General features: G+C 43.5%; 1 protein-coding gene across 1 annotated transcript in view; it reads right to left on the bottom strand.

Moving 5' to 3' along the window:
* LOC122797804 (SCO-spondin-like) overlaps window positions 1–21,588 on the bottom strand; it is a 4,708,783-nt gene that overhangs the window by 773,688 nt on the left and 3,913,507 nt on the right. Inside the window, exon 89 of the mRNA XM_044066325.1 lies at window positions 13,838–14,078. Coding sequence (XP_043922260.1) covers window positions 13,838–14,078 — 241 coding nt within the window. The remainder of the gene's footprint in view (window positions 1–13,837; window positions 14,079–21,588) is intronic.

Genomic DNA, 21,588 nt, shown 5'->3' on the forward strand with positions numbered 1-21,588 from the left:
CTTGTAGACCTTCCCTTCCACTCTTATTGGTACTCGTCTGTCACAAATCATTCCTGACACACTTCTCCACCCACTCTACCCTGCCTGTACTCTCTTCTTCACCTCTCTTCCACACATGCCATTACTCTGAACTGTTGATCCCAAGTATTTAAACTCATCCACCTTTGCCAGCTCTACTCCCTGCATCCTCCCCATTCCTCTGTCCTCCCTCTCATTCACACACATATATTCTGTCTTAGTCCTGCTGACCTTCACTCCTCTCCTCTCTAGAGCATATCTCCACCTCTCCAGGGTCTCCTCAACTTGTTCCCTACTCTCACTATATATCACAATGTCATCTGCAAACATCATAGTCCATGGGGACTCCTGTCTGATCTTGTCTGTCAACCTGTCCACCACCACTGTAAATAAGAAAGATCTCAGAGCTGATCCGTGATGTAATCCCGCCTCCACCTTAAGTGCATCTGTCACTCCCACTGCAGATCTCACCACTGTCACACTACCCTTGTACATATCCTGTACCACTCTTACATACCTCTCTGCCACTCCAGACTTCTTCATACAATACCACAACTCCTCTCTAGGCACCCTGTCATATGCTTTCTCTAAGTCCACAAAGACACAATGCAACTCCTCTTGACCTTCTCTGTACTTCTCCATCAACACTCTCAGAGCAAACATCGCATCTGTAGTGCTCTTTCCTGGCATGAAACCATACTGCTGATCACTAATCATCACCTCCCTTCTTAACCTAGCTTCTACTACTCTTTCCCATAATTTCATGCTGTGAGTGATCAATTGTGTCCCTCTGTAGTTACTACAGCTCTGCACGTCACCCTTATTCTTAAAAATCAGTACCAAAACACTTTTTCTCCACTCCTCAAGCATCCTCTCACTTTCCAAGATTTCATTAAACCATCTGGTTAAAAATTCCACTGCCATTTCTCCTAAACACCTCCAAGCTTCCACAGGTATGTCATCTGGACCAACAGCCTTTCCATTCTTCATCCTCTTCATAGCTATCCTTACTTCCTCCTTGCTAATCCATTATACTTCCTGATTCACTACCCCCACATCATCCAACCTTCTCTCTCTCATTCTCTTCATTCATCAGCCCCTCAAAGTACTCTTTCCATCTGTTCAACACACTCTCCACACTTGTGAGTACGTTCCCCTCATTATCCTTTATCACTCTTACCCGCTGCACATCTTTCCTAGCTTGGTCCCTCTGTCTAGCCAATTGGTACAGGTCCTTTTCTCCCTCCTTAATGTCCATCCTTTCATACAACTTTCCATAAGCCTTATCCTTAGCCTTTCCAACACCTCTCTTTGCCATGCACCTCATCTCCTTATACTTCTGTCTACTTTCTTCATCTCTCTGACAATCCCACTTCTTCTTCGCCAACATTTTTCTCTGTATACTCTCCTGTACTTCCTCATTCCACCACCAGGTCTCCTTGTCCTCCTTACTCTGTCCAGATGTCACACCAAGCACCTTTCTAGCAGTCTCCCTTACTAGCTCTGCTGTAGTTACCAAGCTGTTTGGTAACTCTTCACTGCCACCCAGTGCCTGTCTTAACTCTTCTCTGAACTCCACTTCACAATCACCCTTTTTCAATTTCCACCATTTGATCCTTGGTGTTGCCCTCACACTCCTCCTCCTCTTCTTGATCACCAGTGTCATTCTACAGACCACCATTCTATGCTGCCTAACTACACTTTCCCCAGTCACCACTTTACCATCTCCAATCTCCTTCAAACTGGCCCTCCTGCATAGGATATAATCCACCTGTGTGCATCTCCCTCCATTCTTGTATGTCACCCTATGCTCCTCCCTCTTGTTAAAATATGTACTCACCACAGCCATATCCATCCTTTTTGCAAAATCCACTACCATCTGACCTTCTGTGTTCCTTTCCTTAACACCATACCTACCCATCACTTCCTCACCCGCTCTGTTCCCTTCACCAACATGCCCATTGAAATCTGCTCCAATCACCACTCTCTCACCCTTGGGTACAGTCATCACCACTTCATCCAACTCACTCCAAAACGTTTCTTTCTCATCCATCGTACACCCAACTTGTGGAGCATATGCACTAACAACATTCATCATTACACCATCAATTTCCAGCTTCATAAACATCACTCTATCTGACACTCTTCACCTCTAAAACACTCTAAACACTCGGCATACTGTTTCTTCAGGATAACCTCTACCCCATTTCTCCTCCCATCCACACCATGATAGAACAATTTGAACCCACCTCCAATACACCTGGCCTTACTTCCCTTCCACCTGGTCTCTTGCACACACAATATATCAACCTTCCTTCTGTCCATCATATCAGCTAGCTCTCTCCCCATACCAGTCATACTGCCAACATTCAAAGTTCCTACCTTCACTACCACATTCCTAACCTTTCTCCTCTCTTCCTGCATTTGGGCATGCCTTCCCCCTCTTCTTCTCCTCATTTGGCCAACAGTAGCCAATTTCCACCAGCACCCTGTTGGCTAACAGTACTGGTGGCAGTCATTGTTAACCAGAGCCTCAACCGATCCGGTATGTAAATCTGTATTGTTTCCCACATATCTCATTTGGCAAATGTTTTACGCCAGATGTCCTTCCTGACGCAACCCTCCCCATTTATCTGGGCTTGGGACCGGCACAAAGAAATGCACTGGCTTGTGCATCCCCAGTGGCTGGGTTTCCCAACTCCACAAAATATACTAGCTAAATGGATATATCAGAATATACCCAATCATCAGTCTACAATGAAACCCATCTCATTATGTATTTATTTATTTAACATTTGTTAACCAGGTAGTTGAACTGGTACAAGGACACTTCAGTCATAACTCAGGCCAGAGAGTCCAGTAAATGCAATTAAACATACAACAGAATGTAGAACTATTTAGAAATTTACATCAACATTGGCAGCAGCATAACTGAGGATATAGCACAGTATTGAATTTTCATTTAGAAAGAATTTCCATGTAGGTACAGTTCATTACTGACAGAGCAAATCAGTTTACAGTTCAGTTCCAGGGAAGCATTCAATGAATATGAAAAGAGCTGACAAGCAGGACAAAATTGTATTAACTTGACAATTAAATAGAAATGCGTCTGCTCAATTTGCTGAACTTGTAGCTATAACTGAAGCATGTATAACTGGCAAAGATTAGTCAGTAACCATTTTCACTGACTCTCATTATGCTTTTGGTGTTGCCCATGATTTTGGAAAACTTTGGAAAGAAAGGGATTACTTAACATCAGCAGGGATAGTTATTAAAAATGCTGCTTTTGCTAATGAATTTTTAGATACTTTATAACTACCATGGGAAATTGCTATAGTGAAATGTGCTGCACATAAATCCATTGAATCTTTTGTTACCAAAGGTAACACTGTTGTAGATACGGCGGCATGACAGGCTGCATTGTCTTATCTTGTTCAGGCGATATTTTTTGCAGCAACTTACTGATAATAATAACTTTTCCTTACTGGAGTTATTGTCTTTTGAAGATCAAACAGAGGATGCAGTCATTCCCTAACTTTTTGTCCATCTGGATGGTTAACTAGTAGCCCCATAAATTTCGTAATTCAACTGGTAAAAAACTACCACCTGCCTTTTCATTTGGTCAAAAATGCATTAATAAAACAAATTTCCACTGACTTATATGCCCCTCATCTCTCAGAAGTTGATCAACATTTTGTATGTACTTGTGTAATTTGTTTTGAATGTAACGTGTCTAAATCAGTACCTGCACCTGTTCAGTCATTGAAAGGGCCTTGGGGACCCTTCTGTTCCCTTCAGTGGGACTTCAATGAACTTCCTCAAGTACAAAAATTTCAGTATGCTTTAGTGATAATCAACATTTATTCTGGATGGGTAGAAGCATATTTATATGTTAAGAATGATTCACATACATTAACAAGAAAGTTATTGTCAGAATTTATCCCTAGATTTGGTGCTCCCTATAGCATTCAGTCTTACAAGAATCCAGTTTTACTAGTCAAGTAATACAGCAGCTTTGTAAAGTATTAAACATTAAATTGCAGTTTCACTGTCCCTATAGACCAGAGGCTTTTGGGATAGTGGAGAGCCCTAATCAGACTATTAAGCTTTGACTAACTAAAATTTAAGAAACCAGTCTTAAATGGCCAGAAGCATTGCTTTTAGTTTTATTTAGTATTAGAAGTGCAGTTATTGCCCCTAAAAAACTGTCCTCTCATGAAATCCTCATGGGCAGATCCAGGTGAATGCCTGCTTCCCCACCCTAAAAATTCTAAATTGCAAGGTATTAATGAAACCATGCTTTTGTATTGTAAATCCCTGTGTTCTCTTGTGCAGAAATACCATAGTGCTGTTCTGCATGCAACTCAATGACCAACAGAGCAAGATCACCATGACAAGCATCTCGGATACTTTGAACACCTCAAAGCGCATTCCCTAAGAAACTCATTTAGCCCAGATGTTAAGGACCATATTTGGTTTTCTAACAAATGCTATTGCCATATGTTATGATAGCCTCCCGAACTGGATCCACGTGAAGCATGTCAAAGAGACCCCCCTTGTGCCAAATACAAAACAGACACCACTGATGACAGTCCACGTGAACCACCAGAACCTAACACCAGCAGAACCAGACAACAAACCAAGGGCATTGTTGCATCCGGGATTGATAGCCTGTGATGTTTTGCCATCCAAACTAAATCAAGAACTAACTGTGAACTGTTTGCCATCCAACCTGACTCCATATCTGCCAACCAGCTCACATTCAGAACTAAATGCTGTTAAGTTACCCTTTTTACCTGACCAGAAAGTTAAAAACCATGATTCCGCTACCTTATTCTTGTCCAATTCAACTTCCAGTCATTCTTTACCGATTTATCGTGCCTTTTGGACACAAATTTGGACATTGCCTAATCAAGACAATGTTACTTTTTGAAATCATCTGCAATTAAGGCCCTTGGTCAACGATTTTTTTTTGCAATCATTTTGATTTGCACAATGAAAAGTCCACCCAACATCTTTGTTTACAATGTCTTCACAACCATCTCTAGCCCCAACATGCTATTTTTTCTTGTGGACCAATCATCACTACAGTAACTGTGATTTTCATCATCATATTGTTTCAACTGTTGTTGCCATCTGAAATCGTAAGTGCTTCATTCTCTATGATCATTGGTACTCCTAAGCATTGAATTAAATTATTTCTTAATAGACATACATGCTTTGTTAAAAGTAGAGAATGTCATTTGGTTAGAATTAAATCAACAGCACCTGAATGACACCCTAGATTTAATATTTTTTCTGCTGCCTTGCATACTTATGCACAGACCCTCAATGTTAGCGCATATTCCTTCTGCATATGATAGATGTATTTCAGTGATTCCTATACCAGCTACTGATTCTGAGCATCATACTGCATTTTCCCTTATTTTCATTGCTGAAAAATCAGAAAAATAACCATCTTTCTACCCATTTTACCATAATGCTGCATGAACTGTCATAAAAATGGAGCACTTTTTGTTGGAATTAGTTCTTGCAATTTTACCTGGAGAATTTATGATGGAGCTGGAGGGCAGGGTATACCAGCATTGCATGACTATTACTACATTTGTGGAACTCAAGCTTATCCCTAGTTACCTACAGACTGATCTGACTGTTTTTATATCAGTCATGTTATTCTAGATATTTGACATACAGTTGCTTAAATGTGAGGAAACATTCATAATGCTGATCATAAGAGACACTAAAGTCATTATAAACCCAGTTGATAAAATAGAGGCTTCCTGGGTGTATCTTAATACTGTACAAACCAACTGCTATAAAAGGATTTGCTCACATGGATCTTGGTTACAGGGTCAATTTTAGAGCAGGCATTGTACCTGCTTATGGGCTGGAGAAATCTACATGGGAGCTTAGGAAGTTATCTAAGTTCCTGGAAATATTACGCAATTCCACTTTTGAGTCTATTAATTTGATAACCCAAGAATTAATTGCAATGCGCAGTGTGGTTCTACAGAGCCGCATGGCTCTCAATTTTACCCAGGGATCTAAAAGGGGTATATGCACATTTATCCAAACAGACTGCTGCTCTTTTATTCTCAATAACACCGGTGCCATCCATAGTCCTCTAGAAATAATTCAGAAAGTTGCTGAATATTCACATGCCAAAAAAACTGATAGTTCCCAATGGATATTGTTAACCAACCTTTTCTCTGGATGGGAAGGAGGAATTCTAAAATTTTTCATGCTTACAGCCATTATAATAATTATGTTAGGCCTTCTTCTTTTTATGCTTAAAGCACGCATGTTAATGTTATTAGAATCCAGGAAAAACATTGACTTTGCACCGAAGGAACATTGACTTTGCAGATCCTTAAAGTTGAATCGTTGCACTGACCATTGTTGATAAAAATCATAATACAGTAGAAGATGAAAATAAAATGGTACACGGTTTTAGTAGAATATATGATAATCTTTTGGAATGTGAAAATAAATGTAGTATAAACTGTATTACCAATGATTATTTACAGTATTCAGATTCTATTTTTTATTCTTCAAGATGTAGGCATATTTTCATTGCAAATAAGACTATATTTTTGAAATAATTTAGTAAAGATCATTCATGTCAAGGGCAGAAAAAAAAACGGCATATGAAAAATGTCTGATAGCAAGTGAAAAAGGGCCTGTTCATCTGAAAACTTGTAGTCATTGTCCATTCGTAAACAAGTATTTAGATATGGGCGACGCTTTACAGTGTCAGATGGGGAAATGTGAAGGGTAAGAAATACAGAGAAAGGAATAATGTTAGCGTGTGCATTTAATTTCTAATATGTTTTCATAGCAGAATGAAATTTTGAGTGTCCTTCAGAATATCTGTTTATTTGCTTCCTATGTAATATTAGCAAATGCTGACAGGGTTAAAAAAAAGTATAAAATTTGTTCGGAGCAGAACGTTCTATCATGGAATTTGGAACTCATGCCTAATATGGAATGTTATAAACAGGCAGACAGGAGATCTTAGTTAGCAAAGTGCTGTAGTGTTCATTTCTAATTGGTTAGTGGCTGTCCAGTGATTGTTACAATAATGTTGCTTTTAATGAAAAAAATGTATAAAATATGTTGAGTTTTGTAGTTTGAGGAGACAGGATCTTGATTTTTCTGGTCTTTCATTTACGTGTTTCTCTGTGCAATAAATAAGATTATTATTCTCTTCTGAACTGAGTCATGTGAAAGTTATTTGGTAACTTAACAGACCCCACTGGAACAGCTCCTGGGGCACAGTCGGGACATAATAGAATAACTTTGTCTCTTACAAAGCTTGGGAATGCTTTGGGATCTGTCAGGTTCAGCTATTAAGCTTTGGCAGGACAATGGGAAGTTTAGAGTGCTCTGATTAGCCAGCTAAATCTATGAACATCACTTTGAAGTGAACAGTGAGTGAGTAAGTGACTGAGTAGAATGACTGCAGCCAGGATGGCCAGTATAACATGGGAGTAAAATACAATAAAAAGAAGTTATGTACCTACCATAATGTTCCATGTTAGTTGTCTTCATCTCGCCTTCTTTCTTGCTGGTTGGGATCGGAGCCGATCCTCGGCTCCAACTCGGCCATCTTCTATAGCTCAAGAGCTGTTTACTGGCTCGAGGCTACCCCTTATCCCATGATGCCTAGTGCTAGCTACCCAGATCTCCTTTGAAATAGCTAACTCTAGCTATAGCTATATAATGAACCTCTCCAAACAAAAAGTTGAGCACACCTGTCATATACTCTAAGTCAGTAGAGGGAACGAACCAGAGAACACTCAGCCAGTGAAATCTGAACTCCTCTCGGTCCAATAGGGCAGGGGGATGGAGGGGGGGAACGCAAGAAAGAAGGCGAGATGAAGACAGCTAACATGGAACGTTATGGTAGGTACATAACGTCTTTATGTTAAGTTGTCTATCTTATCTTCGTTTCTTGCTTGTTGGGACAGCGTCCCTAGCACCTACAATACTGGGCAGCTCACTGGAACAGACTTTTTAGAACAGTGGAACCAAAGTTAGCACTACTCCTGGAGACCATATCTAACTTGTAATAAGAAATAAAGGTATTAGGATTTGCCCACGTAGCAGCTGCACAGATAGAGTCCACAGGCAACCTAGACTGGAAGGCTACGGAGGTGGCCAAAACCCTGTAGAATGTGATAATGTGAGACAACCACCTTGATAAGGTCACTTTGGAAACTAGGAGACCTTGTTTGCCCCTAGCATAGGACAGGAAAAGTTGGTCCAACTTTCTTATATTCTTCGGTCTATGCAGGTAAAAATGCAATTGTCTATGAACATCCAATTGGTGTAATTTGTATTCTGCCTTGTTGGTGTGGTTAGGGAAAAACACAGGGAGGTCTATGGATTGGTTTAGATTATTTTCTGAGCAAACTTTCGGAAGGAAAGAGGGATTAGTCCTCAGAGCAACCCTGTCCTTATGAAAAACTAAGTACGGAGGGCGAACACTTAGTGCCTGAAGTTCAGAGACGCGTCTGGCTGAAGTAATAGCTACCAGAAAGAGAGTTTTCCAAGATAGGACCTTAATGGAACAGGATGCTGCCGGTTCAAAAGGGGGCATAATCAAGGAGGTTAGTACCAAATTAAGATCCCAAGGAGGAGGGAGATCTCTCACTGGGGGCCTAAGGAGAGTGGTCCCTCTGAGAAAAGCTTTACACAGCTTATGAGACATAATGTTTACATTAGACAACCCAACATGAAAGTTAGAGATGGCTGCCAATTGAACCCTGATTGTAGCAGAAGCGGACCCAGAATGAAAAAGTTCTGCTAGGTACTCCAAGATTTCATGAACTGGGGCTGAAAAGGGATCTATGTTCCTAGCCTCTGTCCAACAAGAGAAGAGTTTCCATTTGCTAGCATAAGTCTCTAGTGGCGGACTTGTGAGAGGAGACAATAATCTCACGAACGGCCGGGGAAATGATGGGAAGCCTGGCTAGGGTTGGAAGTGGATCAACCAAGCTGTAAGCTGGAGTGTTTGGAGGGACTGATGCAGCTCGCCTGATTGATGAATCAGCAGGTCTGGAATACGATCCAGAGTCCAGGGCTGCTCGATAAGGTAACGGTGCAGGAAGGGAAACCATATCTGTCAAGGCCAGTAAGGGGCAATGAGGATCATTTTGCAACCCAACGAAATAGCTTTCTGTATGAGTTTGGGTATAAGAGGAAACGGAGGGAAGGCATAAAGAAGTCCCTGAGGCCAATCGTGGACTAGAGCATCTCTGGGAGAGTGACTGGGAAGTGGAAGAAGGGAGAAGTAGTTGCTGCATTTGCTGTTGAAGGGGGTGGCAAAAATATCGCAACAAGGCTGTCTCCATTTGCGGAAGATCAGATCCGCAACTACCTGATTCAGAGACCACTCGTGAGGCTTGAGAATAGCTCTACTAAGCCTGTCCGCTATAACGTTGGACCTCCCAGTGATGTGCGTTGCAATCAGAAATCGTTGGAAGGAGATTGCCCACTGCCAGAGTCTGAGTGCTTCTCGACATAGAGGGTAGGACCTGGTTCCGCCCTGTTTGATGATGTACCACGCCACTGACATGTTGTCCGTTTGAATTGCAATGGTCCCAAAAGGGAGAGAGTCCTGAAGAGCTTGCAATGCTAGGAGCATGGCTCTCATTTCTAAGACATTTATGTGCAGATGGTACTTGTGAGGCTGCCAAGTACCCTGGACTGTTGTGCCCTGATAATGGCCCCCCACCCTATCAGGGAAGCATCCGTGGTCACTGTGGCAACCTGAGGGGGCTGAATGAATGGTCTGCCCTGAGACACTAGTGGGGAGACCATCCACCAGGAAAGGTGCCTTTTGCATGTGTCTGTAATCATAATCATGTGAGACATGGGGAGCTGTTGAAAGGACCACTGTGTGAACAGAAGCCACTGAAGGATTCTCATGTGAAAGCGGGCCAGAGGGATCAGAATAATTGTCACTGTCATGGAACCCAGAGTTTGAAGAACTAACCTGAATTGAACCCTTTTGCACTGCATGAGGATATGAACTTGCTGGCGAATTGTGGCCACCCTGTCTGGCAGTAGCCTTGCGGACATACTCCTTGTGTCTAAATCTGCTCCTATACAGGTAATAGATTGACAGGGCAACAAGGCAGATTTTTTTGAAATTTATAGTAATGCCTAGCTGGGCGCAAATTGTGATTGTGTAGTCCCTGGCTTGAAGAAGTTGATACCTGGTAGTAGCAGTAAGGAGCCAGTCATCTAGATATGGAAAAACCTGGAATCCTCGACGCCTCAGGTGAGCCGTGACCACTGCCATACATTTGGTGAACACCCTGGGGGCTGTGGTGAGACCAAAGGCAGAGCTCTGAACTGGTAATGACTGGCTCCCAGCCGGAAGCGAAGGAATCTCCTGGAGCGCCTGTCCATTATGATGTGATAGTACACATCCTGGAGATCTATGGAGCACATCCAGTTGTCCTGACCCAGAAAGGGTAGAATGGACTGTAGCGTGACCATCTGAAACTTTGTTCTTTGAACAGACTTGTTTAGTCTGCTGAGATCCAAAATCAGTCTCCAGTCCCCTGTCTTTTTTGGTACCAAAAAGAACCATGAGTAAGTTCCGGATCCATGTTGGTCTGCCGGGACTTGTTGGATGACTCTTTTCTCTAGCAGTTTTGAAACTTCTCTGACTGCTTGGTCCCTCAGATTCGATGGAACATCTGGAAGGGATTTGCTTGACGGTGAGGGGGGTTGAAAGAAGGGAATTCTGTAACCTCCGGATATGATGGAGTGTACCCCATTTGTGTTGTGTTAACTTTAGCCAGGCTTTTGAGTACAGTGAAAGTCTTCCCCCGACTGCCTCCAGAGGCGGGTAGTTGGGCAACCCTTCAGGGATGCTGGAAGGGCTTCTCAGAGAAAGATTCTCTGCTGCCCTGGTTCTGCAGACCCCCACTGCCACGAGGGCGGCGTCTGTTGTTGTTGTTGTTCCCCCTCTGCCCCTGGAGGAAAAATCCGTACGTGTGTCAGGCAAGGCTCCCTAGGATTTTCAAAACCACATTTTACCACTCTTCTGACCCTTTGGTGTATGGTCTGGAAGGAGTGGAAAAATGGACTCCCACAGCAGAGAGAATCTTGCCTTCTTGCTCACACCTAGTCAGAGTGTCCTTCACCTGTGGTCCAAAGAGAAAGGAACCATCAAAGGGGGTGTTGGTGATTGACGCTCTAAAGGGCTCCGCAAAATTACACAGCTGCATCCATGCGTGTCTCCTAAGGACCACGCCTGTACCTGTGGCTCTACTCGCACCATTGGCTGCATAGGAAATGAGCCTCATGGAGGAGTTGACTACAGAATTAAGGGTAGTCAGTGGAGAAGCCACTTTAGCTTGAGCCCCTTCAGCTGATGGATCCTGAAAGGTATCTCCGAGCTCTTTAAGGAGATCCCTCTGAAGTCAGGTAAAATGGCATAAGTAATTCAGTGACCGCATAGAAAGGGTCGCTGAAGCAAACATTCTCTTCCCGTATCTATCCATGGTCCTAGACTCTTTCTAAGGAGGATGGACAGACGAAGAAGTTTCCGCCAACTCTTTCTTAGTGGCTGCTGCTACCACCATGGCATCAACAGGAACACCTTTGGTAAGGAACTGCTTGTCAAGGGGTGCAGTGATAAACTTGCCAGGTCTCCTAGGGGTTGGTTCCACTGTATCCGGGGCTGACCAAGCCTTACACGAGTGGATCGAAAGTCGGAGAATCGGAGAAACCCAGGAGGTGGAAGGTCAGGAACTGAATGCATCCAGGAATACAGATTCATCCTCGGTAGGGGCTAGGGGATTCCAGTTCTTCCTCTGCTTAAGCATTTCTAGGATGTCCAAAAAGGAAACATCTTCAGAGGGGGATCTCGGGGACCCTTCCGATTCATCCAAATTTGTATCCGAAGTGACAGACTCAGGGGAGTCAATGTGCTTCCTCTTGCACTTCTTCCGAGGGGGCTCCTCTGAATGATCAGGGGTGGCCTCAGAAAAAGAGGAAACACCCAATGGGGTGCCCTGGAGCATCGGTTCCCCACACTTGGGGTCTGGAGGAGGGGCAGAGGTTGATGCAGGCACTACAGGGGATGGAGCCGATGGGGTCGAAGATGGAGCTGACTCAGTGGCCAGCACACTCCTCATGACATCGAAGGCATCCCTGCCACGATGCAGAGAAAGCTCCAGTTCTGAGGATCTCGGAATCCTTCTCCGCACCGAGGGAGATGGCTCCGAGGCCGATGTAGGAGCTGAGCTCACCTGCGCCGAAGCTCCGAGAGGGAGAACGGGGTCAGACAAGGGTCCGATGCCACTCGCCCTCTCAGAGCTGAAGAGGGAGTCTCGGCACCCAGATCCCTCGATGGATGGCACCATCGAGGGGATCAGAGCCGACGACGGAACCGAAGGAGAAATAGTTATCGGAGCCGATGGTTCCACGATTCGAACCCCCAACGAACTCCGGCTCCGAGCTCAATGGAGTTGGAGGAGGAATATCGATAGAAGTGGATGGAGCCAACACCTGTTGAGGAGGGCTGGACAACATCTTGGCAAGTGCCTGCGACTTCAACAACCTACTAACCACTCTCTCCACGTCATGATCCGAGAGCCTAGAGGACCGAGAGGAGTGGGAAGATCTGTGACTGCACTCACTTTGCAGCAGGGGAGACAGAGGAGCCGAATGTATGGATTCTAGAGAAGGGGACTTCAGCCTCTTGTGGCTCCGTGACGGCTCCGAAGGTACTGCTGGAGCCGATGGGGAGATAGTCTCCTCGGTTCCAGCCGGAACTGAAGTAGCAGGTAAGGTTTGAACCAATGACGGCTCCACGCTGGGAGCCGATGATTTGGTCAGTTTTGGGGATTTCACAGGCTGAGCCTTGGCCGGTGAATCCTGGGGCTTAAGAAGACCCCTCAGAATAAGCTTATTTTTGCACTCCTGCAGAACTCTTGGGCTAAATGCATGACATATAGAAAAGAGTCCTGCAGGTGCACTGCGCCTAAGCAATAGACGCAAGAAGTGTGCCCATCTGTCAGAGATATTTTCTGACAGCATGAGTCACACTTCTTGAATCCAGACACCTTGGATTCTTTAGACATATCAAACAAATACTTAAAAGGTACTACCCTTATTTGTTTAGCCAAAAAGCCGAACAGCGACAACAAAATACAACAGTAACATGAAACACAAAAACACACAGTAAACTACAGTAAAGAATTTTTTTTTTTTTTAAACTAGGAAGCCTCTAACTTAAACGGCTACCTAATAAAGATAGAAGGAAAAGCTTAAACTAACCTCTAACCTACAAGAAGGAATAGGGATGGGGGAGGGGGAGAACTCTCTAATTTAAACGAGTTCTAAGAGAAGGACTACAAGAACACTCAACTCAAACCCACAGTTAGACTACAAAAATAAACAATAAACACCCAGAAAAAGTATTAATCTGACAAGAAATAGTTCAATAGAAAACTTATATGAGCCTGAGCCAGTAGAAACGACACCTCACAGCTAAAGCGGCAAATGAGATCTGGGTAGCTAGTGCTAGGCATCATGGGATAAGGGGTAACCTCGAGCCAGTAAACAGCTCTCGAGTTATAGAAGATGGCCGAGTCCTCGGCTCCGATCGCAACAAGCAAGAAACGAAGGCGAGATAGACAACTTAACATTATATAATATGGTGCAATTCACAAAAACAGGTTTTTGTATCAAGAATAACGGGAAAATAATACAACAAATAAAAACAGCCAGGTTGTGGTTTTCCAGTGACATTAAGTCAAATACTTACTAGCAACTACACATTTATATGGCTTACCTGAACCTGGTCTGAAGTCCCTTCTCACAAGTAACACTGCATGGGGACCAGGCAGACCAATGGCTCCAGCTGCAATCTGTTGGAGGGCAAGTATGGTTGGTACAGATTATCTGTCCATTTATGCAGGTACAGTTGTTGCAGTCTTCACTGTGGGAGCTACCAGGTGCCCAGCTGTGCCCTTGGGAATCAGTGCACTCACATTGCCAAGGAAAAACACAAGAGCCATCTTGTTCCAGCATTCCTGCAAATAAAAAATATTCAGACATACTGGTAAAAAGTCCACTTAACTCATTAGAGCCTAATAAAGCCTCCAGGTATTTCTCCAGTTACATCCTACTGTCACCAATAGGTGTCTAATGCCGCCTCTTTATGTTTATTTTAATAATTCCAAAACCCTGCTGCAAACAAACTATTGAACATTTTCATCGTAAAGCTTACATGATGGTAACACATCTACACTGGTACTTTGCTTCCATTTAGCGCAGTTAAAGCAATGGTAATTGTTCTTTATATACATTTTATTTATAGTTTCATAATGTTCACTTTTATCTAAATATTTCATCAACCAAGAGACATGACAAAGCTGTTTATCCTCATATGAAAGGTCACAGCTGGATGAACAAAATGTTGCTGATAGTAATTGTGTAGCATCTGTGATTACTAAGATGTTGTAAGTTGTTTACAAAATATTACAATTTAGTAGTTAGTGTATTTATTGTGACTTATAAAAGCCAGTTAACACATTAGAAATTTAATGAATACCACTACTATAAAGATTTGTTTGTACTAAACATTTTGCCATTTGCATATCTTAAGTAACCCTTATAGCTCCAGAGATATGAACATTTGTTTGAAATGTAACAGCATTATCTTGATTTATTCTTTTACATTTGTTTACAGGGTAGTGTCCAACTGGGCTAGTAGCCCGTTTTCAGTGGAGACCCAAGGAGAAAAGCTCCAAAACAAGATAAATAAAAGTACAGAAAATTACAATAAGATCTGAGTAATACCCTATATAATTCTATGTTAAAGTAAAATTAGCTAAATATTACAAAATAAGGAACAATTTAGAAACATAGTCTATAGATTATTTGATGACTGAGTATAACATTTGAAGCTGTCAGAGAGTATGCCAAAGACACATAAGAAACACAATAGTGCATAGCATGTTTGCACAGACTATTGGAAATACTGAAGGTATTTAAATGCATCAGAGAGTAAACAATCATTATAACAATGAAAAAAATAGCTTGAGCTGTATAAAGGTGAATGAAACTAGGTGAGAAAGTTTTTTGATCTTGTCAAAAAACTCAGAATGCAGCCCCTGGAAGTTAAGAGTAGATACTTCCAGAGCTACATTGGAGGGAATGAGTTTAAGTAATTGGCTGAATAGGAACTCCAGCATAAAAATAAAAATAAAATAAAATTTCCTCATACGGTTCAGTAGGCTACCTTGGATGTCAGTAATAAGTGTTCACCAACACCACTAAAAAAAAAGCCAAAAACATTACTAAATCAAAACCTATGCATATGCTAGCATTCTTAAGTCTTAGAAACCTGACCCTGCCCATTTACAATCAGAATAAACATTATGATTTAACTTTCAGCAATGATTGTTTTAATTCATTTATGTATCTGTTGTATGTGATGAATCATCCGTGTGAATTAATATCAAGATTCAACACATCATATGAAAACCATTAAACATTCAATATTAAAAAGCTACTATTCTTTTAGTTGTGTGCTCCATTTGCTGAATGCTGTTCCTTGTGTCACATGTGGTCTAATATAGGATTTGTCAAATGCATGAAGATAATGTGCTATTGATTGTAGGTAAGTGGGAATGGGTAGTGATGCCATGACTTTTCTTTATAATGAAAAATGTGGCTTTAGGGTTGAGTGTGCATGTGTGTGGGTTTGTGGGTTAGCGATAAAGTAAAGCTGAAGGAAGGGGACAGCTTTACTGCTGTGCTTATTGTTATGTGTGGTGTGTGTCTTTCTTGTTTAGTGATACTGTTAGAAAAAGGGCATTTAGTGACATAATGTATAGGGCCTGGAGTTAAGGGCAGGGGGTAAGGTTAGTGTTAGGGATAGCACATGAGATAAATTGGTTCTTGCCGAAATCTAAGTACCCAATTACTAGGTACGAACAGAAATCTGGCAAGCTAGAGTATGGGCTTCTTCTGTTGAACGGTACTCTAACCTTACATAAAAGTCTCCAGTGTTTTTTTCTTTTCTGTAAACCAGAGATCTTGAACTGGAATGTGATTTCTGTTGTGGCAGCATGGTTCCTTACTGAGATCCCCACCACTGATCTCACTGTCAAGGACAGTCGAGTATCTTTATATGCCTTCTTACTATGGGCTCTCCTCTTCCTCCTCATAAGGGCCAACAACATGCACAGGGAAGAAGGATGGACCAGAGAGCAGCCACTGCTGCTCAAGATGGTTCACACTGCTTGTTGAGTAATGGCCCTAATCCCAACCCCTTGTATGATGAAGTCTGTGACAGTTGGTTATGCAATGAGGTATGGTCCAGGAAAAAGAAGTTATGTACCTACCATAATTTCCATGTTAGTTGTCTTCATCTCACCTTCCTTCTTGCTGGTTGGGATCGGAGCCGATCCTTGGCTCCGACTCGGCCATCTTCAAAAGCTCGAGAGCTATTTACTGGCTCGAGGCTACCCCTTATCCCATAATGCCTAGCGATAGCTACCCAGATCTCGTTTGAAATAGCTAACTCCAGACATAACAACATAATAAATCAGTCAAGTACTAGTTGACTATACCTGCCATATTCTCTTAAGTTAAAAAAGGACACAAGAGAACACACAGCCAGTGAAACAGAACAAAACCTCCTCTCGATCCACTAGGACAGGGGGATGGAGGGTGGGACGCAAGAAGGAAAGCAAGATGAAGACAACTAACATGGAACATTATGGTAGGTACATAACTTCTTTATGTTAAGTTGTTTATCTCGCCTTCATTCTTGCTGGTTGGGACAGCGTCCCTAGCACCTAAAAACCTGGGTGGCTCAGTGGAACAGACTCTTCAGAACAGTGGACCCAAAGTCAGCTCTGCTCCTGGAGACCACATCCAACTTGTAATGAGAAATAAAGGTATGAAGGTTTGCCCACATGGCAGCTGCACAGATAGAATCCATGGGCAATCTGGACTGGAAGGCTACAGAGGTGGCCAAGGCCCTAGTAGAATGACCTCTTGGTTTAATAGGTAACTCTTTGTTCCTTAGATGATAAATGAAAGAAATAGTGTGTGACAACCATCTGGACAAGGTTATGTTGGAAACTGGGAGACCTTGTTTGCCCAAGACGTAATAGAGGAATAGTTGGTCCGATTTCCTTACTTCTTTAGTTCTGTGCAGGTAAATGCGCAATTGCCTATGAACATCCAATTGTAGTTTGTATTCTGCCTTGTTGGTATGATTAGAGAAAAACACAGGAAGATCGATAGATTGGTTTAAGTTACTTTCTGAGCAGACTTTAGGGAGAAATGAGGGATTAGTTCTCAGAGCAACCCTGTCCTTATGAAAAACCAAGTAAGGAGGACGAACACATAGCGCCTGAACTTCGGAGACACGCCTGGCTGAGGTAATAGCTACCAAAAAGAGTGTCTTCCAAGATAGGAACTTGATAGAGCAGGAAGCTGCTGGTTCAAAAGGGGGCAGAATTAAGGAGGTTAGGACTAAATTAAGGTCCCAAGGATGAGGGGGATCTCTCACTGGAGGCCTAAGAAGAGTTGTCCCTATCAAAAAAGCTTTACATAGCTTATGAGACATAATGTTAGAGTTCAAAAAACCAACATGAAAGTTAGAAATGGCCGCCATTTGTACCCTGATCATAGAAGCAGCAGACCCGGAATGAAACAGTAGAGCTAGGAATTCCAAGATTTCGTGGACTGGGGCTGAGAAGGGATCCACATTCCTAGTCTTCGCCCAACAAGAAAAACATTTCCATTTGCTAGCATAAGTTTTCCTCGTTGTAGACTTGTGAGAGGACACAATAATGTTGCGGACCACTGGGGAAATGCTGGGAAGCCTGGCTAAGGTTGGAAGTGGAGCAACTAAGCTGTGAGCTGGAGGGTTTTTAGGGATTGATGCAACCTGCCTGATTGATAAACCAGGAGGTCTGGAATTAGGTCCAGAGTCCAGGGTTGATCGAGAAGGTAACGGTGCCGGAACGGAAACCATATCTGTCGAGGCCAGTAGGGAGCAATGAGGATCATTTTGCAACCCAACGATATTGCTTTCTGTATAAGTTTGGGTATCAGAGGGAATGGAGGAAAGGCATAAAGAAGTCCCTGGGGCCAATCATGGACTAGAGCGTCTCTGGGTGTGTGACCTGGAAGCGGAAGAAGGGAGAAGTAGTTGCTGCATTTGCTGTTGAAGGGGGTGGCAAAGAGATCGCAGCAAGGCTGTCCCCATTTGCGAAAAACAAGATTCGCTATTTCCTGATTCAGAGACCACTCGTGAGGCATTAGAATAGCTCTGCTGAGCCTGTCTGCTATGATGTTGAATCTCCCAGGGATGCGTGTCACAATCAGAAAACGTTGGGAGGAAATCACCCACTGCCAAAGCCTGAGTGCTTCTCGACACAGGGGGTAGGACCTGGTTCCGCCCTCCTTGTTGATGTATCACACCACTGACATGTTGTCCGTTTGAATAGCAATGGTACCAGGAGGAAGAGAGTCTTGAAGGGCTTGCAACGCCAGGAGCACGGCTCTCATTTCCAGGACATTTATATGCAAATGGTACCCATGAGGTTGCCACGTGCCTTGGACTGTCCTGCCCAGATAATGCCCCCCCCACCTTATCAGGGAGGCATCTGTCGTTACTGTGGCTACTGGAGGGGGTTGTATGAAAGGTCTGCCCTGAGTAAGTAGTGGGGAGATCATCCACCAAGAAAGATGCCTTTTGCATGCATCCGTGATCATGATCTTGTACGTCATGGGTAGCTCTTGGAAAGACCACTGCGTAAACAGAAGCCACTGAAGAATCCTCATATGAAAGCGCGCCACTGGGATTAGGAGAATGGCTGCTGCCATGGAGCCCAGAGTTTGAAGGACGTACCTGACTTGGATCCTTTTGCTCTGCATCAGAACCTGTACCTGCTGACGAATTGTGGACACCCTTTCTGGTGGTAGCCTTGCAAACATATCCCTTGTGTCTAAGTGTGCTCCTATATAAGTGATAGATTGACAGGGCAACAAGGCAGATTTTTCAAAATTTATTGTGATGCCGAGCTGTGAGCAGATTGTGATTATGTAGTCCCATGCTTGTATGAGTTGATGCCTTGTGGTAGCAGTAAGGAGCCAGTCGTCTAGATACGGAAACACCTGGAATCCTTGACGCCTCAGGTGAGCCGTGACCACTGCCATACATTTGGTGAACACCCTGGGCACTGTGGTGAGACCAAAGGGCAGAGCTCTGAACTGATAATGACTGGCCCCCAGCTAGAAGCAAAGATATCTTCTGGAGCGCCTGTCCATCTTTATATGGTAGTACGCATCCTGAAGATCTATAGAGCACATCCAATTGTCCTGACCCAAAAAGGGTAGAATGGACTGTAGCATGACCATCCGAAACTTCATTCTTTGGACAGACCTGTTTAGTCTGCTGAGATCCAGAATTGGTCTCCAGTCCCCTGTCTTTTTTGGTACTAAAAAGAACCTTGAGTAAGTTCCGGATCCGTGCTGGTCTGCCGGGACTTCCTGGATGGCTCTTTTTTCTAGCAGACAAAGAGGTCTCTTTTTTGGTGGCTGCTGCTACCACCATAGCATCAACAGGGACACTTTTTGAAAGGAACTGCTTATCCTGGGGTGCTGTAATAAATTTACCAAGTCTCCTCAGAGTTGGTTCCACTGTATCCGGAGCTGACCAAGCCTTTCGAGCCACCACTGTCATAAGTGGATCGAAAGGCGGAAACACCCAGGAGGTGGAAGGTCAGAAACTGAAGGCATCCAGAAATACAGACTCATCCTCAGAAGGGGCTAGGGGATTCCAGTTCCCCCTCTGCTTGAGCATTTCCAGGATGTCCGAGAAGGAAACATCTTCAGAGGGGGATCTCGGGGACCCTTCCGATTCATCTAAGTCTGTATCAGAAGTGACAGACTCAGGGGAGTCAATGTGCTTCCTCTTATAGGTTCATAGGTAGATACTATGCTATCTGCCCTAGGGCATTTATAAGCCTAGCCCGAGTGTATTTGGCTTTCGCCTCCCTATTAGATTAGCCTACTGTGCCTCTGTACAGTAGGTCACAGAAGGTAGCCCTTTAAGATTAGTTTACTGTGCCTCTGTCGAGCAGGGACACAGAAGATACCCCAGGGGTGAATTTGCGATTTCCCATCCATGCGTCCAGATTTCGTTTGAAGAGGGTCAGCGAGGGGCTATGTCTAACATGAATGGTATTCTATTCCAGAGTGAGGGGAGCCTCTGGGAAATGAATCTGTCCCTCCAGCATGTCCTGTTTATTTTTGTGCTGAGGTTTAAGTCCCTGAGGCGTGTAGCTCTAAGGGATTTGGATTTTTTGAGGTGGAGCATGTCCAGTAATTCTGGGTTAGACATGGCTTTGTACGTCAGGCATAGATCGCCTCTGAGTAGGCGGTAAGCAACTGAGTAGTGCTGGAGTTTCATTAGTCAAGCTGCATAGGACATCTGTTTGTAGCCCATGATCCTCTTGATGAGGTACTTTTGGGGTCTCTCCAGTTGCTGCAGGTGTCGGGTAAGATACATCCCAAAAGGGGCATTGTATTCAATTTTGGGCCTGATGAGTAACGAGTAGAGGGGCACAATGACCTCTCTTGATCTAGATGCGAACCCTTTTGTGATAAGGTGGGCTATATAGAAGGTCTTTCTAAACACTTTGTCAATGTGATTATCAAAGGAGAGATTACTATCTACGTTGGTCCCCAAATCTCTAATTACTTCTTCCGTACTTAATGGATTACCACCTATGTGGTAATTTGTGGGCACTTTGTTTTTCCCAAAGGGGATGACTATGCACTTTTTAGCATTTAGCTTGAGGCCGTGGTTCTGGCATCAAGCATCCGTCTCCATGAGACCCTTTTGGAGGATGCTTGTGTCAGCTGGAGAGTCGATTATGGCTCCCAGTTTGCAGTCATCTGCGAACTTTGTCAGCCATAGTCCCCCCATGTTAGCCTGAACCGCAGAGAAGTATATACCGAATAAGAGAGGTCCAAGAACTGAGCCTTGTGGGACACCACTTGTAACTGGTTTGGATTCGGACGTGGCACCTGCGATTCTGACCATGTGGGTTCTATCCTTGAGCCAGTTTGCAACCCATCTTGTGATATAGGAGTTGATATTTAAGCTGGTAAGCTTATTTATGATGCCCGAGTGGGGTATTGTGTCGAAGGCTTTTGCAAGGTCCAGGTAGGCTGTGTGGACTACCTTGCCCTCGTCTATGGCTTTGGTAACTGTTTCAAAGAAATCAACTAGGTTTAAGAGGCAAGATCTGCCCTTAACAAAGCCGAATTGGGTAGGGTCCAGTGTCTGGAGGCTCCCAATGTCTTTGTTTATGAGTTCCATGATAATATGCTCCATAGCTTTACAGACCAGACTAGTCAGGCTTATGGGGCGATAGTTCCCAACGTCCATTGAGGAGCAACCTTTGTGGAGTGGGACCACTGTAGCTGTACGCTGTTCTTTTGGTACATATCCCGTAGTAAGGCTAAGTTTGAACAGTGACTTAATGTGAGGGTTCAGTTCTTCTTGGA

This window comes from Protopterus annectens, chromosome 3.part1, assembly GCF_019279795.1.
Source record: "Protopterus annectens isolate FY-2018-M chromosome 3.part1, PAN1.0, whole genome shotgun sequence".
NCBI classification, from domain to species: Eukaryota; Metazoa; Chordata; order Ceratodontiformes; family Protopteridae; genus Protopterus; species Protopterus annectens.